At 41.8% G+C, this 20,514-nt stretch overlaps 1 protein-coding gene across 5 annotated transcripts in view; it reads right to left on the minus strand.

Annotated features, from left to right (window-relative positions):
- The window catches only part of NECTIN1 (nectin cell adhesion molecule 1), a 325,802-nt gene that overhangs the window by 51,171 nt on the left and 254,117 nt on the right, over positions 1 to 20,514 (minus strand). For 2 of the 5 annotated variants that reach the window (XM_075190575.1, XM_075190577.1), the window contains exons 7-8: positions 20,267 to 20,354; positions 13,844 to 13,954 (exon numbers count right to left, since the gene is read on the minus strand). In XM_075190575.1, the coding sequence (XP_075046676.1) occupies positions 13,844 to 13,954; positions 20,267 to 20,354 (199 nt within the window). Of the gene's footprint in view, positions 1 to 12,757; positions 12,893 to 13,843; positions 13,955 to 20,266; positions 20,355 to 20,514 lie in introns of all 5 variants that reach the window. The other 3 variants (XM_075190578.1, XM_075190579.1, XR_012679918.1) reach the window with 2 other exon arrangements.

Consider the following 20,514-nt stretch of genomic DNA (forward strand, 5'->3'; position numbering starts at 1 on the left):
ATACGTCACCTGAAGAACCTTCATAATTCAGTGTTTAGTTCAGGAACTGTGGCTAGGACCGTCAGCAGTCCAGGGACACCTAAATCCCTTGGTGCCGTTGTATCCACACTAGCAACACCCTCCTCGTCAATTTCCTCCTCGATCTGGATCGGAGATAGTCCTGCAGGCCATGTCACCGGCATGACTGAGTCCTCTTCAATCCAGGATTCTTCCGGAGGATCCTGCAGCGATACGCCTACTATTGCCGTTGCTGCTGTGAGTTGGTCATCTTCCCAGAGGGGAAGTTGTAAGACCGCTACGTCTTTCACTAAGCAATTGACCGTACAACAGTCGTTTGCCATGAGCACGAAGTACGACAGCAGTCATCCTATCACAAAGCGGATAACTGCGGCCTTGACAGCTATGTTGGTGTTAGACGTGCGTCCGGTGTCCGCCATCAGTGGAGTGGGATTTAAACGGTTGATGGAGGTATTGTGTCCCCAGTACCAAATCCCGTCTAGATTCCACTTCACTAGGCAGGCGATACCCGGGATGTACAGAGAAGTACGAAAAAGTGTCCTCAGTGCTCTGAAAAATGCGGTTGTACCCACTGTTCACTTAACCACGGACATGTGGACAAGTGGTTAAGGGTATACTAAGGACTATATGACTGTAACAGCACACTGGGTAGATGCATCGCCTTCCGCAGCAACAGCAGCAGCAGCAACAGTAGCAGCATCTCCGAAATGCCTGCTCGTTCCAAGGCAGGCAACGTTGTGTATCACCAGTTTCAGTAAGAGGCACAACGCCGACAACCTCTTAGAGAAACTGAGGGAAATCATCTCACAGTGGCTTACCCCACTTAGACTCTCCTGGGGATTTACGGTGTCGGACAACGCCAGTAACATTGTGCGGGCATTACATATGGGCAATTTCCACCACGTGCCATGTTTTGCCCACACAATAAATTTGGTGGTGCAGCATTATCTAAAAAGTGACAGGGGTGTGCAGGATATGCTTGCGGTGGCCCGCAAAATTGCGGGACACTTTCGCCATTCTGCCACTGCCTACCGAAGACTGGAGCACCATCAAAAAGGCCTGAACCTGCCCTGCCATCACCTCAAACAAGAGGTTGTGATGTGCTGGAACTCCACCCTCTATATGCTGCAGAGGATGGAGGAGCAGCAAAAGGCCATTCAAGCCTACACAGCTACCTATGACATAGGCAAAGGAGTGGGGATGTGCCTGAGTCAAGCGCATTGGAGACTGATTTCCGTGTTGTGCAAGGTTCTCCTGCCGTTTGAACTTGCCACACGAGAAGTCAGTTCCGACACTGCCAGCTTGAGTCAGGTGATTCCCCTGATCAGGCTGTTGCAGAAGCAGCTGGAGAAAGTGAGGGAGGAGCTGGTAAAGCATTGCGATTCAACAAAGCATGTAGCTTTTGTGGATGAAGCCCTTCATACGCTTTGCCAGGATCCGAGGGTGGTCAGTCTTTTAAAGTCAGAGGAATACATTCTGGCCACCGTGCTGGATCCTCGGTTTAAAGCATATGTTGTGTCTCTGTTTCCGGCAGACACAAGTCTACAGTGGTGCAAAGACCTGCTGATCAGGAGATTGTCATCTGAAGAGGACCGTGACATGGCAACAGCTCCTCCTTCATTTTCTTTCACACCTGTGGCTGCGAAGAAACAGGTGAGATTTCCTAAACGACCCGCTGGTGGGGATGCAGAGAACATCTGGTCCGGACTGAAGGACCTGCCAATGATTGCTGACTTGTCTACTGTCGCTGCATTGGATGCTGTCACCATTGAAAAAATGGTGGAGGATTACTTTGCCGACACCATCCAAGTAGACATGTCAGACAGTCCTTACTTGTACTGGCTGTAAAAAAAAGGCAGTTTGGAAGCCCCTGTACAAACTGGCTCTATTTTACCTGAGTTGTCCCCCCTCCAGTGTGTACTCCGAAAGAGTTTTTAGTGCAGCGGGGAACCTGGTCAGTGAGCGGCGAAGGAGACACAGACACCACACTAATTAAAATGTGGAGAAGATGATGTTCATCAAAATGAATTATCAATGCTTCAATGAAGACCAGCAATGGCCTCCAGAGACTACAGAGGGACCTGTGAGTGTGGAGTCCAGCGGGGACGAATTGATAATGTGTGAGGATGAGGAAGTACACACTAAAGGGGGTCGAGGAATCAGAGGATGAGGATGAGGACGACATCTTGCCTCAGTAGAGCCAGTTTACTTTGTACAGGGAGAGATGAATAGCTTTTTTTGTGTGGGGGCCCAAACAAACCAATCATTTCAGCCACAGTAGTTTTCTAGGCCCTGTCGCTGAAATGATTGGTTTGTTAAAGTGTGCATGTCCTTTTTCCGCAACATAAGGGTGGGTGGGAGGGCCCAAGGACAATTCCATCTTGCACCTCTTTTTTTGGCATTATGTGCTCTTTGGGGCCTAGCTTTTCAAACTGCCATCCTGTCTGCCACTGCAGTGCCACTCCTAGAAGGGCCACATGTTTGTGCCGCCCAGGGCCGCCTTCAGAAAAAATCAGGCCCCGTGCCACCCGCCCCCTCCCCCCATGAGCGCCCCCCCCATGAGCAACAGATACTTACCTGGGGGCCCGGCGCTGGTCTCCGCTATTCAGCTATGTCTTCAGCATGGCTGTCACCGTGACAGCCAGGCACCAAGATCCGGTCGCAGGGTTGGAGGAATCATTCCCCCTGCGATCATGTGATCTGCCACAACCAGCCCACAATTTATAAATAGCTCCCAAACCACCCCAGCATTAAATTAAAGGTCTAATTACCCCATTATAAATTCATAGGCCCAACTATTACACACATACAATATGCTGCTGCCACACATACACACACATACATACACACATACAAGATGCTGCTGAGACTGACACACATACATACATACATACATACATACATACTGTAAAAAAGGGAGGAAGTTATCTGACAAGATGCAGAGAAAGCATACAAGCAGAATAAAACATTGGCACAGTTATGCACCTAGATTGAGATTAAACCAGGTAAAAACTTATGTGTAGTTTAAAGTTTGGTTAACTTACATGATTTGAAAGCTCCTTCCTCTCAGCAAACAGACAGGGTGTGTCTGTTAGTGCAAACAGAGCCAGTGATGGGAGTTTCCTTTTAAAGAGAAGGTGGGTGTGTCACCTGTCTATCAAGCTAAGGCTGGGGGAGGAGTACCATACATAAAAGCTTGATTGTGTTATTTGTGCACGGAGACCAATGGCAACGGGGGCTGGGTTTAGTCCATTTGAGTTATTTTTTGGGAGACAGCCCAGGGGTATCTTGGATATGTTAAAAGAAGGGTGGGAGCAGCAAGGTCCCAGGGAGCCAAATCTGGTACAATTTGTGTCCCAAATGTATGAGAGGCTAGGAAAGATAGGGCCCATTGTGCAGCAACATGTAAAAGAGGCTCAGGAACGACAGAAGAAAAGTTATGACAAAAGTGCAGTTGTTCGATCTTTCAAGCCTGGCGACAAGGTCCTAGTCCTAGTTCCTACCCAGGAAAGCAAACTTTTCGCCCATTGGCAGGGTCCATATGAAGTTCTAGAGGCTGTCGGTCCCGTCAATTACAGAGTCTGCCAGTTAGGTAGGAGAAGGGAAGAGCAAATATATCATGTTAACCTCCTTAAACCCTGGCATGATGAGGAAACCTCTCCTCAGGTAGTGAGTACTGCCATTAAAAAGTCTGAAGTGCCCATAGAGCCAGCATTGTCCATTAAGCAGAGACAACAAACTGAAGAAATGATTCGCCGGAACAGGGATGTCTTCTCTTCCCTCCCTGGGCGCACTATCTTAATCGAACACAACATTGTCACTCCGTCAGGAGTCATTGTAAAGCAGAAGCCGTATCGTATTCCAGAAGCCAGATGGGTGGATGTGAAAAAAGGAAATTGAGAAGATGCTCCAGTTGGATGTGATTGAAGAGTCCACTAGTGAGTGGAATAGTCCCATTGTGCTTGTTCTGAAACCCAATGGGACAATTAGATTCTGCAATGACTTTAGGCGCCTAAACAGTATGTCGCAGTTTGATGCCTATCCGATTCCACGTGTGGATGAACTGGTAGAAAATCTTGCTGGTAGCAACTATTTGACAACCCTTGATCTAACAAAGGGTTATTGGCAAGTTCCCCTGACTTCCACGGCCAAGCCAAAGACTGCATTTTCCACCCCTGATGGTCTCTATCAATATAAAGTCCTACCCTTTGGGTTGCATGGGGCACCTGCCACCTTCCAAAGGGTCATGTATAAATTACCTATGACCTCACACAGCTTATGCAGCCGCTTACTTGGACGATATAGTGATTTATACCCTAGACTGGGGATCACATTTAGCCAAAGTTGAGGCGGTTTTAGCTTCATTAAGGTCAGCAGAGTTAGCAGCTAACCCAGAGAAATGTGCCATAGCCATGAGAGAAGCTAAATATTTGGGGTACGTTGTTGGTCAAGGACGTGTAAAACCCCAGCTAGACAAAGTGGAGGCAGTCAAAAATTGAGCAGGACCAGAAAAAAATTGCAGTTAAGAACCTTTTTAGGCTTAGTAGGTTACTACAGGCGGTTTGTAAGCCACTTTGCCACTAGAGCTGCTCCACTTACGGACATGTTAAAAAAAAGTTGTCCAGATAGATTAACCTGGTCTGACACAGCAGAAATCGCCTGGTCTGATCTTCGGTTAGCTCTTTGTTCCTCTCCAGTTCTACAAGCACTGGATTTTACCGGGAGGTTCTTCCTCCAAACTGATGCTTCTGGTGTTGGCTTAGGTGCAGTCTTATCACAGGAGAAGAATGGAGTAGAAATTCCTGTCCTGTACCTAAGTCGTAAATTGCTTCCAAGGGAACAAAAATATGCCACTATGGAGAAAGAATGTCTCGCCATAAAATGGGCTACAGAAGCTCTGCGCTGTTATCTCCTAGGCAGAGAGTTCACCATAATAACAGATCATGCACCATTGAGATGGATGCAGAACAACCGGGAAGTAAATGCCAAGGCAACCCGCTGGTTCTCAGTAGAACATAGACCTGGGATTCTGCACAAGAATGCAGATGCATTGTCACGAAAATATGCGCTCCTCGCGAAGTCCGCGTCCCCCTACTTACATACATACATACATACATACATACATACATACAAGATGCTGCCGACACTGACACTGACACATACATACATACATACATACATACATACATACAAGATGCTACTGACACTCATACATACAAGATGCTGCCGACACTGACACTGACATATACATACATACATACATACAAGATGCTACTGATACTCATACATACAAGATGCTGCTGACACTGACACACATACATACATACATACATACATACAAGATGCTACGGACACTCATGCATACAAGATGCTGCCGACACTGACACTGACACACACACACACAACCCCGCACTTACCTTGTTCTATCCGCGCCGCGTGTTCTGCTCTGCAGTCTTCTGACATGGGACGGCACCTATCACGTGGTGCGCGTCCCATGTCACAAAAGAAGCTTTCGGTAGCAGCCAATGCGAAGGTGGCTGGTCCCGGAGAAGGGGCTAGCCGCCGAGTAAGTGAAGTTAGGGCCGCCCAAAATAGTGTTTGCCCCCCCTGCCGCCCGCCCCAGCCCACCCCTGACAGTGGACTCCTCCCAAAAAAATGTGACTCTGTAAAAAAAACGATGCAAAGAGAAGCAGACTTACCTGCATATCGACGTTGGAGATGTCCGATCGGCGCAGGATACTGACCGCAAGTGACTGCGACTACTGCGGCTTTAAATTAAAAGGGATAGAAGTCGCACTCACGTTAAAATCTCCTGCCGGACACCTCATTAGTCACTTGCGGTCAGAATCCTGCGGTGATCGGATATCTGCAACATCGATATGCAGGTAAGTCTGCTTCTCCTTACATTGTTTTTTTACAGTCGCATTTTTATTGGAGGAGTCCTCGGTGTCGTTATGGTGGTAATCGTAAAAGCGATTACCACCGGTATGTATTACTTAGTTTTGTTTATTACTGCGTTTGTCCTCAGTTGTAAGTGCTAAGGAATTTGTTGGCACACTATATATAAATCATGATGATGATGATGATAGTCTATTGCTCAATCAATACCTTGTTCATGAAAGATTCTATGTGAGATGAACCTGCTACTCTGCCTATCATCTCTGGATATCAGTGTCTGCATGTTTTACAAACTAATTCAGAGAATTTTTGTCCAAAGAAGATTTTCCACAAGTATGAAAATAATGTGTTTGAAAACACTATAAAAAATGTTTCATATATTGATGCTGGCGCCTTCAAGATGTTGCTCACGCTTAATTCTAATATTACAGCTACCTGCTTTATTTGACAGGACGGCAGACTACTTATATAAAAACAAAGCATTCCTCCTTCATGACTTCTAGCATTGACCTAAATAATCTATATGGGGAGAGTCAATTACTCACATTGTGCTTTAGAACAACGTGGGGTGTGCCCAGGGACGGATTGGCCATGTAACCTACCGGGCCGACGGCCTCAGGTGGCCGACTGGTGTCTATTTTTAGAGGTTTTAAAAAAAAATAAAAAAATTATGTGTAGCGATACTTTAGTGGTTCTCGCCTTGATTCCATTGCCTGCCTTCTATCTTGCATTGGTCCCATTCTCAGATCACTTTGCTGAACATATGGTCAGCCCCCATTGCACTGACAATATCATTAATCCTGTCTCCTTTGCACTTACTATATGACCAGCAAACCCTTGGAATAGCTCTTTCCTTCACTTATGCCATTATCTGCCAACCCTCCCTGCACTGTTATTAAATCAAACCACCACCAATCACTGGGTACATTTAGGGCTCATACACAATTGTTACAAAAGAAGTGTTTTCTTGCAGATGCTTGCAGCATTTCACCTTTCTGGTGATCGCACTGGATAGCCATTTATTAGAAGGATTATTTTTAATGCATTTTTTGAAACACACAGTATACATTTTTATATATTAAAGAGAGAGATTTGCCTGTAGTTTACAGCTCATGATGTCAGGGAAAGATGCAACAGTGAGGTGCTCATATGCTGCTCTGTCAGACTGATTAAATAGGATTCTGCCAACATGTTTCGCAATAGTTAAACTTATTAAACAAAGTCAGATATGTTTCTATAAAGGGAATTTTGGAAGGATGTGTTGGTAGGCAACTAAAGAAGTTTGAGCACAGAGACATAAACCAGTCGCAGATAATGTAAAAGGATTCATGTATTTTTATAGCACATGACTGGCAGTATTTGCCCTGCTTTGCTTTAGAAATAACCCACTGTGTCTTAAGTCATCACATCTAGGTTTTCCTAAATGGTACTACAACCGAATTCCAGTAGTTCTAAATTACGCCTACTTTTGTGTTAGCCCCACCCACCGCTGATTTGGACCCGCCCACATGAGGACACGTCAATAATTTTTTCCAGGTCCACTTTAAGTTCCCAATCCGCCCCTGGGTATGCCTCATTACTCAGTATAGTAATTTTAACACAGATTTCTGCTCATGGCTCAAGGAGCAGTGAGGAAAAATCAGCTTTGAAATTACCGTACTAACGGTAATAATGTGCATCAATTACCATAGTAACGGTAATGATGCGCACCCTGCATTGTTCTCTAGAACAACGCAGAGAATTGAATCTCCCCCTATATATCTATTAGATCAGCCAGCTTTCCCAAATGAAACTCACACCTAATAAACCCATACTTGCCAACTCTCCCGGAATGTCCGGGAGACTCCCGCATTTTGCTCCCAGGCAATCTCCCGAATTCTGCCCACTTCACTAGGAAGTGCCCACTTCCTAGTGTCATGACGTCACAGGGGCGGGGCCGAAATGACGCGATTTTGGCCGCCCCGCCCCCTCACGCCCCCCTCCACTGGCTGGCTCCCGGAAGGGAGCTGAAGAAAGTAGGTAAGTATGAATAAACCTTAAGCTCCTCCATTAGCTCTAGCCTGATTGACAGGTGGCAAACCCATGTCTTACACCCTCTCAGTCTAACATCGCCCATCTTCCCTAAATTAAGGTGATTAGAACAGGTGCTCTGCTTGACCTGTTTGCAAGGCCTTATTACAGCTACACCCTGGGGCCTGCTAGCTGTGAGATAAGATCCTATGCTAAACACACCACATGGTAAGGAGGTCAATTTCGCACTTATCCCTCTCCCAGGAAGTCAGATGACGCAAAGTCCGCAGGGAGCACAAATTTTCTTGACAGGGCCCAAAACCAGCAGGTCCCCTTCCCAGCCATTCTAGTTCTTTTCACATTCAGTGGTCATCTTCCACTTTCTCTTGTATTTCTTAAGCTTTTGACATGCTACTGCTATGTGTTCTCTCTTGGCATCCGCTTTTATAACCCTGCACCATTGCACCAATGCTTCAATCTTTTTCATTAACAACCTGATCTTTTTCTGTCTTTTTTTTCTGTCTTTTTCCCTCCCCAATTTCTGTAAAATATATTTATTTATTTCTGTAATACAGACTGTCTGTGGTTTGGCTCACTGCTTGCAGTTTCTTCTTTTTTGGTAATTATAATCTCTACACCACATCCACGACCAGAGAAAAACTGATCAGCAAATAAATTATATCCATGTTGTGTATATATATATATATACAATATAAATTATACAGAGCATGTGTGGAGGGATCAGTTGATCCCTCCCTGTCACTTGATTCAAGCTAGTTTAGTGCACTACAATAGGGTTCTCTGTGCGCATGCCGAGTTTTTCAGTTGGCACATACGCACAGGGGATGAAAGGAGGAAAGAAGATTGCAATACCGGATCTTGCATTAAGAGGCAGTGGTAAGTAAGCATTTTACTTCACAGGAACAGCAGTTAATCTGTAAAAAGGTTGTTTGATAAATATGAAAGATAGTTAAATCCTTATCTATTTAATAAGGATTGAAGTATATCTTGCATATTATGCAGTGCAACATAAATAGGGGCCTAAGAGCCTTACTTTCATACTCTGTTTTTTAATTGGCACATAGTCCTCTTCATACTGACTTTGACACACCTGTACACAAACTTTCTGTCTTGCAAACATAATTTTTCTGAAAAGCTGGAATAGGCTGCACTGCCTTGTCCTGCTGTGACTGTATTCAGACATTCAGCACAGCTAGCTAACATCAACCACATGGTCTCCTCCTGAGTAGCAGCTATTTGCACTTGTGATTTTTGAGTAGTAGTATCCTACAACAGGCCTTTTAACATTTCTTCCAATTTGTTCTCTTTGGAAAGTGCAATCTGGTTTCGCTAAAAAAACATGATGACTTACTTATCTCAATGGCACCTTCAAGATGATATTCTCAATGTGATTCTGATGATTCTGTTTGCTTTGTCATGATGACCGACAACTTACAGATAAACAAGTTCTCCTCCTCTCAACTCCTAGCACTGATTTAAGATAGACCAGTCTATTAGATTGGCCAGCTTTACCAGCATTGATTGACCAGCCTCCTGCTCTAGCCTAATTTACAGGTTGGAAAAACACATCTCCCTCTCCCTGAGTCTAACACCACCCACCTCCTCTACTACAGTGTCGGTGTCAATGCTAATCTTCTTCCAACTTGTCCACTTCATTGCCATTAATTGCTGATCAGATTGTTAGTACATCTTCCTGCAAGCAATTGTGCTGAGTTTGTTGTAGCTTATCCATTTCATGGACAATTATTTCTTATTTTGGTGTTGGATATATTATATTACAAGCAACAGTGCTGTATCTTCCTACAGCCTTTCAGCTTATATATGTATTGGGACTTACAATGTCCAATTATGGTCAGTGAGTCCATTCCATTTGATTCAGTACTAACATGTATTTATGCTACGACCAGCATGAAGTTGTTTTACTTATGTGCTACCAGTTACCTGAAATCCAAATACTGACATTATTTGAATTATCTGCCGCTTACCAAGAACATAAACTGTACAGTTTTTTATATTTCTACTTCTTGGGAATTGTCAGGTTATTATCTATGCATAGTGATTCAACTATACTTCAGACCTAGTTGCAGTCCTGTACATTATGAAAGAAGTATTGGAGATAATCTGAAATTCAAACGAAAGGCTCAAGTTTTATCATTTTACACCTGTATCGTCTCAGTATTGTGGTACTTGGTGTTAGAGTTAGAGGTAAATCACTAATTTGGCACAGGTGATGTACATTCAGATTAAATGAACACGGCATGGTATATGTACAGCTTTGTCACAGCTGGATGTTTGCTATTGTCCTCTGATATTATTTGTACTAATGAATCATGTAAGCAAATAATTATAATTATTACTGTACGCCATGAGATCAGTGTGGGATATATGAATGTGTATAGAATATCTATTGAGATTGTACCCTAACAAAGGTAAAGATTATAATTCCTCCAGCACATTGTTTGGAAAGTTAAGTAAATGGACCTCCATGGCTCTTATAAAGAAATGAAGCACACAAATTATATATATATATATATATATATATATATATATATATATATATATATATATACATACATATATATATATATATATATATATATATATATATATATCAAAATGATAAGTTATGGAAGGACGGCGCCTTCAGGTGTAAAGACAGATAATTGTGTATATATAGTCAGTAAGCTCAGAGAGACCAGAGAACATAAAGTCCCGAGAAAAGTAGTAATGTAGGTGGATATCAGCATATAGCAGCATATATCAGCTGCTATATGCTGATATCCACCTGCATTACTACTTTTCTCGGGACTTTATGATCTCTGGTCTCTCTGAGCTTACTGACTATATATACACAATTATCTGTCTTTACACCTGAAGGCGCCATCCTTCCATAACTTATCATTTTGATACCTTTTTCGGTCTAACCATCCGATATTGGAGACTTGGCTGCCACACATACTTGTGGAGGTGTTTTGTTTATGTTTTATGTTTATTTATACCTCTGTTTATTATCACTTTTAGATTATCATTGTATTTATTATCCATACATTGGGTAAAGCGCCAATCTGATATCGTGTTCTATTATATATATATATATATATATATATATATATATATATATTTATGTATATGTGTATATATATATATATATATATATATATATATATATATATATATATATATGGACAAAAGTATTCCATTACACCAACAGGGTCTGTAATGACAGTGTATTCCAATATATATACTTTAGTATGGAGGTGGTGGCCCTTTTGCAGTGATAACAGCTTCCAATCTTCCATAAGACGTTGGAGTGTTTCTGTGGAAATTTGTGCCCGCTCATTCTGTAGAGCATTTATGAGGTCAGGCACTGATATTGGACAAGAAGGCTTGGCTTGCAATCTCCGTTCCAGTTCATCCCAATGGTGTTCAATGGGGTTGAGGTCAGGGCTCTGTGGTGGCCAGTCAAGTTCTTCCACACCAAATTCATCAAACCATATCTTTGTACTCCTTGCTTTGTGCACTGGGGCACAGCCATGTTGGAATAGAAGAGGGCCTTCCCCAAACTGTTGCCACAAAGTTGGAACCATAGCATAGCATTGTGCAAAATGACTTGGTATGCTGAAGCATTAAGATAGCCCTTCACTGGAGATAAGGGGCCTAGCCCAAACCCTGAACAACAGCCCCTTACCATTACCCCTCCTCCATCAAACTTCACAGTTGGCATAATGCAGTCAGGCAGGTAATGTTCTCCCGGCATCTGCCAAACCCAGACTCACTTATCTGACTGCCAAACAGAGAAGCGTGATTCATGCTTCACAATCCCCTGTCGGTGTGCTTTACAACACTCCACCCGACGCTTGGTATTGGTCTTGGTGATGTGAGGCTTGCATGCAGCTGCTCGGTCATGGAAACAAATTCCATTACGCTCAGTTTTTGTGCTTACATTATTGGCAGTGGAAGTTTGGAACTCTTCAGCTATGAAATCAGCAGAGTGTTGGCGACTTTTACGCACCATGCACTTTAGCAGATATTGACCCCGCTACGTGATTTGTTTCTAATTACTTCCACTTTTAATAATATCACTTAAAGTTGACCGTGGAGTATCAAGCAGGGATGAAATTTCACAAACCATCTTATTACAAAGGTGGCATCCTATAACAATACTACGCTTGAAGTCACTGAGGTCTTCAGAATAACCCGTTTTGTATCAGAAACATTTGCAAATGGAGATTGTGTGGCTAGGTGTTATACACCTCTGGCAGGGGTCAGATTGAAATACCTCAATTAAATAATTAACATGTGTAGCCAAACACTTTTGTCCATATAGTGTGCATATATACATATATGTGTCTATGTCTATCTAAATATATATATATATATATATATATATATATATATATATATATATATATTGGTGTTTAACCCATTTTCAGGTAGGCTCAGCAAATTGTTGTGGCATTAAAAGTTAGAAAGAGAGAGAGAGAGAGAGAGAGAGAGAGAGAGAGAGAGAGAGAGAGATGATAGCTAGATAGGCGGTATGCAAAATGTATGAAAAAATATTGGAGTGGATATTTCTATCATTTAACTGTATACTGATAATTGCTGATAAGTCCCTTACGGTATCTAAAAGGATTTTTCATTGATTTTAGAACCATAGTTATCAGTTTTATATTTTTTTTGGCAGTTATTCATTGCATAATGAAATACTAAATCAATAAGAATTGTTATTAACTGTATTGATTTATGGTTTCTTAATATTGTTTAATATTTTGAAGATTTGAGTTTTTATGAAGTCCAAAAACATACATACATTGGTGGTCTTCTGAAAAAATAGACCCTAGACTGCATGTGTTTGATAGGGACTTTAGTTTGTAACTTCTAAAGCAGCAGGGACTGATTGAATGATGTCATATTTTCCATACCGTGCTGCATAATGTGATTTGCGCTGTATAAATAAAGTATAATAAATTAATATTATTGCATAAGTACAAATGCCACAAGCTACAATATTCCCAAGCAGTCGCTACAACTTGTAGTTTCACAATAATATTTAATCTATTTTCACTTTCCATTTTAACCCTGGCAATCACTAAGCCATACTGCTATTCAGCAATGAGGTGATTGGCACTAGGGTTTGGGCCTAATTTCTATGGGGATTTCAACCCCATTATGACAGGGGAACCCAAACTGCAGGTTTTCCTGTTAGGGTAACCAGCTTAGTCTAGTCCTGTTCAACATTTGCAGGGGCACCCCATGTTTATTGTCTCCCCAGCCTAGGTTATAGCATTGGTAATGGTTATTTTCCTGAGGTATATATATATATATATATATATATATATATATATATATATATATATATGGATGGATAGATAGATAGATTTCTCAAAAATATAACCATCACCAGTGCTATGACCTCGGCTGAGGAGACAATGAGCATAAGGCATATATATATATATATATACACACTTTTTTTAAATAGTAAAGACGAACGCAGATTTTGCCATCTTTATCAGCAGATATTACACAAGCATTTAGGAATCGGCAAATGATAAGCCTCCCTTTCCATATGTGGAAAGACAGCCGCACATCTGCCTCTTCAGGTATAAGGAGCCGTGAGTGCAAGTTATTTGAAATTCATATGTCACAAGAGGACTTATGTCAAACTCTAAATCGGGATTTGTGTGTGCCACTCAGGGAAATTAATTTAATAGGTGTCTGTCAATTTAAATGGGTTATATTGAAATAAATATATCATTTTTGAGTGGAAATTTTCTTTTGTGAAAATATATACCATGATGTGTGATAGATGCACAAATAGACATGGGTAATACGAAAACAGTTCATTTCTGTGGCTAAAAGTTTATTGTATGTAGTTCTCCATATACATGTGTCTTACCCTCTGCTCACAATAGGGGACATTGTCTGATGGTGACATATCGTAATACGGAGTCTGTATGGGCAGCGTAATAATCTCCTCCTCTGCTTTCACAGGGTCCAAGTGCACAACCTAAGGAGGCAGTGACACACATACACAAATACAGGCACATATGGTTACTTTATCATTTAAGTTTTCATGTCTGCTATTGTAATTTTAACTTGTTAAGAAAGTATCCTGAAAATGTATCATTAATTCATATCTTGTGCCCAGGGCATATTCACAAATTTTATGTGCTGATTAAACAGAATTATTTATTAATTTCTTAGCGTACCTTAGTAAATTTCCTATTGATTTTACGGATAGATAGTTTCTTTTAATAACATGGTGAAATAAATAATGTTTGATTTTCCATGCATTGGGGAATACAAGCAAAATTAACAAACATTACACAGTAAGTATAACCCTAGAAAATTACCCGAAACATTAATTATAAAATGTTCTTGATTATAGCGGTACAAATATGTGTGCGCTCTATATGTTCTACAGAGGTAAAGTGCTTAGAATTTAAAAGTATATTTTATTTTTTAGATTTTAATTTCGTTATTTTTTTTATATTTGTTTTAAAAAAAATAATATTTCTTTTTTTAACTAGAAAGTTGGTTTCAGGTTTACCCTATTGTTAACATAAATAAATTCTGTGTGACCTGCTACACTGAATCTATCAATGCTGACAGGTAGGAGGGATGTGATGAAGTCCTCCCTTGCAGCAGCACGGTCTTCCCGAGCCTTGGAAAAATCCATAATAAAGTTACTACTGGGATATAAATAATATCCTGTGCTCAATGGGGAAGTCTTCCCCAAAGGCATAATTACCTCTAGGTACAGGGGTGCAGCTGCTATGGGGCACACAAGTGAGGGGGCTGCCTTCCCTGTCAAAGCCTATGTCTAGTTATGTTCCTGGTTTCCCATATCAAGCTATATGTAGCACTTTGAACACTATCTGTAGCATTAAGTCACTTGACTGTAAGTCCTGGCTTCTTCGCTGAAACATAAAAGTTTAATTGACAGCCGATATACAAGTCTAAGGCCATACTCTGGAGCTTATTTTGAGTAGTTATTTATAAACATAATTTCAGCACATATAAAATACATAACCAGATATAGAATAGTACAGGCCCGGACAACCTGTAGCTCTCCAGGTGTTGTGAAACTACAAGTCCCAGCATACTTTGCCAGTAGATAGCCAGCTAATTGCTGGCAGGCATGCTGAGACTTGTAGTTTCAAAACACCTGAAGAGCCACAAGTTGGCCAGGCCTGGTGTAGTATGTCAGCTTAAAGAGTCCTGTCATCAGGGAAACCTGGGGATTTTAATGAGTTAGATGTCAGTTTTGGGAACTTGTAAACCCCCTCAATCCTGTCCATGCATCATTATCCCTGATCTCACACATTGCATAGACCCAAGAAGATGTGTGACTAGTACATTAACCAACCTGATAGTATACATTAATGCAGTAAGAAGAGCTGAGAGGGTTGTAGAACAGGGAATGGCAAACGAGAGACAGAGGGCCGCACAGCTGAACAATTAGCATTTGCCCCACCCTCTACCAGGTGAATTGTTGGAGGAAGGGAAAAAAATTGGACAAAAATAAGAACTGAGGGCTTAAATAAGCTTGAAGGCAATTTAAAAGCTGAGGCTGTATCTTTAAAACTGGATTTATTCTCTGGGGTTAATAGTTAACTATAGAGTATGCCCATCTGATGGTATAGGGGAGGGATAGACAGGGTATATAAGTTGGATGGGCAGAGAATTAAACAGTCTCTGAAGTTTGAACATTGGTGAATAGGTATCCTGTATCCCATTTCCTTCCCCCCACCATCTGTTCAGCTTAATAGTTTCCCCAACACCCGCTAACTTGGTTCTCCTAGAAATCTTCCCAATAGTTGTTGCAGTTGAGTTGTGGGCCTGCTTCAGAGCACGGCATGTGCCTGGTGTGCAGAATGCACTGGCGGACGCATTGTTGAGGGGGCAGTGGGACAGGTTTAGATCTTTGGCTCCAAGGGCATCACTGACGGGCTCACCTTGTCCTGCTTATGTCTGGCAGATTGTCAAGCCGACATAGAGGGCCTGATCGACCCGGAAGAAATATCATATGGATTGGGAGGACTGGTGCGCTTTCAAGAGCCAAGGGTATGGTGCTGAGGAAGGTGGGCACAAGCGCAAGTTAGCCTTTGTCTGGGAGGGGCATAAGGCTGGTAACTCTAAGGCGGCTATGGCAAATTCTCTGGCAGGAATATCTTCCTTCGCCTGGTTGCGGGGAGAGACAGATTACACCAGAAGATTTATTATATATAGGGCTTTAAGGGGCTGGGCAAGAGTGCGCCGGCTCTCCCGGACCGGAAGCGGCCCATTTGCGATTCTCTCTTGTTGAGCCTCTACGTAGCAGTTCCGAAAGTTGCACATGATGCTTACGAGAGTGCTCTTTTTCGTGCTGCCTTCGTAATGCTGTATTTCAGGGCGTTTCTGCTGAGCGATGTGATTGTCTCTTCTAGGTCCTCTCTCTTTTCAGGAAAAACACGTAGTTATTGCCTCCTCCTGTGTACTGCAAAGTTAGAAGATCCAAGTCTGACCAGCTAGGGAGGGGACGCTGGGTTACTTTGGTGCCAAAGGAAAGCGTCGCTGTCTGTCCTGTTGTAATTATAAGTGAGTTTGCTCGGCTATGGCGGGAGTCCATGGTTCCGTGGCTGGTACACTGTGATGGTTCACCCATCATCAGGTACCAGTGGTCATTGGTGTTTAAGCAGGCCCTTGGCAAGCTAGGTCTGGATGAGGTCCAGTTTGGCACCAATTCATTTAGAATTGGGACTGCCACGTCTGCAGCGGTTTCTGGCTCTACTGGGCAGGCTATCCAAGAGATCTGTAGGTGTTAAACGAATGTATACAAATGTTATGTAAGGCCTTCTCTTCTAACCTGAATCTTTTCTCCTCTGCTCTATATACTGCTCTAGTGGCACAGGGTTTCGGCTGCTTGTGGCCTTTTGAGGTCGTGCACAAAGGGATTTCTCCATTTTTTCCTCTAAAAAGTGGGCCTGATTGGCACTTAGCACAACGAGGTTTTATGGTTTTACCTTCGCTTGTCCTTCTGCTCACTGTTTGTTTCTCTTTTCACCTTGTGAGTTGTGCACTCTTGGGGCTAGATTTACTAAGCTGCGGGTTTGAAAAAGTGGGGATGTTGCCTATAGCAACCAATCAGATTCTAGCTTTCATTTATTTAGTACTTTCTACAAAATGATAGCTAGAATCTGATTGGTTGCTATAGGCAACATTCCCACTTTTTCAAACCCGCAGCTTAGTAAATCTAGTCCTTGGTGTGTGGAGCTGCTGTTGAGGCTGGGTGTATGAGGTTCTACACTTGTCTCTCTTCTGTTCTTTCTTTTTCATTTTCCTTTTCGGGGTGCTCTGCTTGGAGTTCCCGCTTCTCTCGTTGGTATAATATTGTCGTTACCTATGGTGTGCTAACATATTGTTTTCTTCCCTGCCTTACATACCATCGGACTCCGCTACGGATTTGGGTGCTGGGACACTCGTATGTTTATTGGGGGGCTGGTTTACATATGGCAACTCGGCATACCTCTTTTTTCGCTGGGTCGGTGGTAGTCCAGTGGATAGGCCGAAGGGGTTTAAGATGGCCTGGGTTCAGGGAGCTCTTGAAGTCTAATGTGGTTAGATTGTGGGTTCCTCATGTTTTGGTGATACATCTTGGGGGGAACAATTTGAGTCACTGAAAATCTGTTGATTTGATTTTTCTGATTCAGGATGGCATTGCTTGGGTTTGTGCCTCCTGGTCTTCCCTGTTGATATGTTGGTCTGATATAGTGCCGTGGAGGATTTGGCGTTCTTTCCCCGATGAGCGCGTGCCCATCGGAGTTTAAGGGAAGACAGAACATCAGCTGTTAAACCTTTTATAAAAACTGGGAGCTGAAATAAGCTTGAAGGCAATTTAAAAGCTGAGGAGTAACTTTAAAACTGGATTTATTCTCTGGGGTTAATAGTTAACTATGGAGTATGCTCATCTGATGTAATAGGAGAGAGATAAACAGGGTCTGTAAGTTGGATGGGCGGGGAATTAAACAGTCTCTGGAGTCTGAACGTTGACCACCCACCCTCCCTGATTGGCGATGCTTAGCGGCACGCAGGATGTGCTGGATGCTTATCTTGATGGTGCTTAGCTATGGTATGCTGGAACTACTGGTGGAGATTCTGGATGAAAAGATGCTGGAAAACGCAGTGCAGTCGACGGTCAGTGGTTGGGACGTACATTAAGGCAGTGGGTGCGCTGAACATGCCTCTCTTCGACTGAATCTGCTATAGTCTCGGTACAGGTACTGCCCCTGTGGATCAGCCTGTGGTGGTGTTCCTTTTAGCCTAGAGGATTGGCGGGTTCTGTAGAGTACAGGACGGAGTCCCGCTAAGGTAGATATGTGCACCCGGGGTGTGATTGGTTGTCCCCCACTTGAACCTGTGGTTTGTTTGATTGCGCCCCAGTTGATGAGGTCCCATGGTTAAGTTAGGACATTCTGGTTCTGCACGGTAGACGTCACACTGACTGCTCTTTTCTCCACCACCATATTTAAATAAACTATTTTAATTTCACCACACTCAGGTGTTGTGTCAATTATTTAAGGTAATAGTTAAATAAGAGGAAGAGGTTTAAGGGAAGTCAGGATATCAGCCATTAAGTCTTTTAATCAGACTTTACTTGATAAAAATCCTCAGGTTACCCTTTTTAGATGTCCCTTTTATTAAAATTCACATGCAGAAAACAAATATTCAATTACACAGGATAAAATAAGATTCAAAATAAACATAATGGCTCCAGAACATAAGGATTTTCAGAAAACGGGTTTCAGGTTGTTGGGTTTTCAAACTATCTGGTGCCTGTCTCCACAACCAAGCTCACCACATTCATAGATGCTCCAACCAAGCATGAGTATATGGTATAAACCTACTAATAAAAGAGGCATATTATGTTAATAGTGGCCCTTATGTTGTTGAAATCAAACAACATTCAAGTGGATCAAATAAGTTGTTATAAATAAATTTTAAAAAACATGCTAAGCACATTATTACCCAGAGCCATCAACTTAATCTGAACACCATCCTACCCAATACTACTACATTGTTATTCTTGTTGTCTTTGCAAAGTCATCTCAGTATGTTTCTAATTGGCACATTTCTAAATTAATTCTTGAAATTGATAAATAATCAAGAAGTTTATGTACCTAGCTATTATGAAAGTTGAATTCTATAATTAATTAATCAAGGGAAAATTAATCTCTGCAGAATTTAATTGTTTTGTTCAATTTTACATTCCACAGGTGGATCATATATTATAATTATTTTATTTTCACTTCAGAACACATTGATAAAATGAACAAACAGCACTACAATTAACATTAGTACTCTAAGTAGAAAATGTTTTACAACAGGACAGCTCTGTTGTAGTATCTAGCTTGTTCAGTCCTCATATGTTCTGTGTGGTGTCTATGACTCAAACAAAGAATATGACATGCAATAGTGAGATACATTTTTTTACAATTTTGTCAGAATTAAGTAAGCATTAACAGTTGGACTGAACATTAATTTCCTAAAATAAACTATTTCAAAATGCATCCCAGCATATATGGGCAGCATTGGCAATATCCCTTTAAAAAAGGTCTTTTACGAAGTGCATTTGATGGTCACAATGGTCCACCAAGTGCACTTTAAGGTGTCCAGCTAATCTCCCCTCTGCAATCTAGAAGTGCAGATTGGTGGAATTATCTCCACAGGTGCAGTGCGAAACAAAGTCAAACCTTCTACCATATTTCTGATTTTCTCCTAAAATACTGTTAGGTATAGACTCATTTATGTCTTAAATGAATTAGGAGAGTAGCATCTTTTACTACATTGGGAGAGTTGTACATTGCGTGAAACTTATATATACATAGGAGTGTTATTAGAAATGTGCTTCTTAGCCACAATGCAGTTCAGTTCCATCTCTAAGCCTGTTAAACCTTCTGCTCCTCCCTAAATGCCCTAGATTTCTCCTCAAACCCATGCTCTACAATCTAGACACATTTGGCGAGTGTAGGTGCATGATTGATTCAAAGCTGATTTTGCTGTTTCAGGCTTAGTAAATGACCTTTTCTTTTGTTTTCAAGATAAAAAGGCATTGATATCACTGATCACATTATTTACCACCACAAATTAGGAGATAATCCCAACCTTCAGGAGATGCAGTTGTACTCTTTAAACACACACACACACACACACACACACACACACACATACACACACACGTACATATTAAGATTTGCTGTGTTTAATGGAGAAGTAATATAGAGTAGAACCCCAAAAGTAGTCAGTTTGTAGGCACAAATTTGATTTTGAGACCAGATACCTGAATATCATGAGCTGTTAGATGAGTCTTCATCTCTGATTTCTTCTTTGGTGGGGGAGCTGGCTTGTGAGAGGGTGGAAGATCTACCCTAAAGACAGGAAACAAAATGATAAGAATATAGAAGTATCAGAGGACTTACAAAGTGATTATGTTGGAAATTTTAACCCCAAGTATAATTATTAGTAAGGATTTTTAAACACATTGGGCAGTTGATTGAGCATGTAATGGAGAGGACCACAAGCTGACTG

Source organism: Mixophyes fleayi, chromosome 11, assembly GCF_038048845.1.
Source record: "Mixophyes fleayi isolate aMixFle1 chromosome 11, aMixFle1.hap1, whole genome shotgun sequence".
Lineage (NCBI taxonomy): Eukaryota > Metazoa > Chordata > Amphibia > Anura > Limnodynastidae > Mixophyes > Mixophyes fleayi.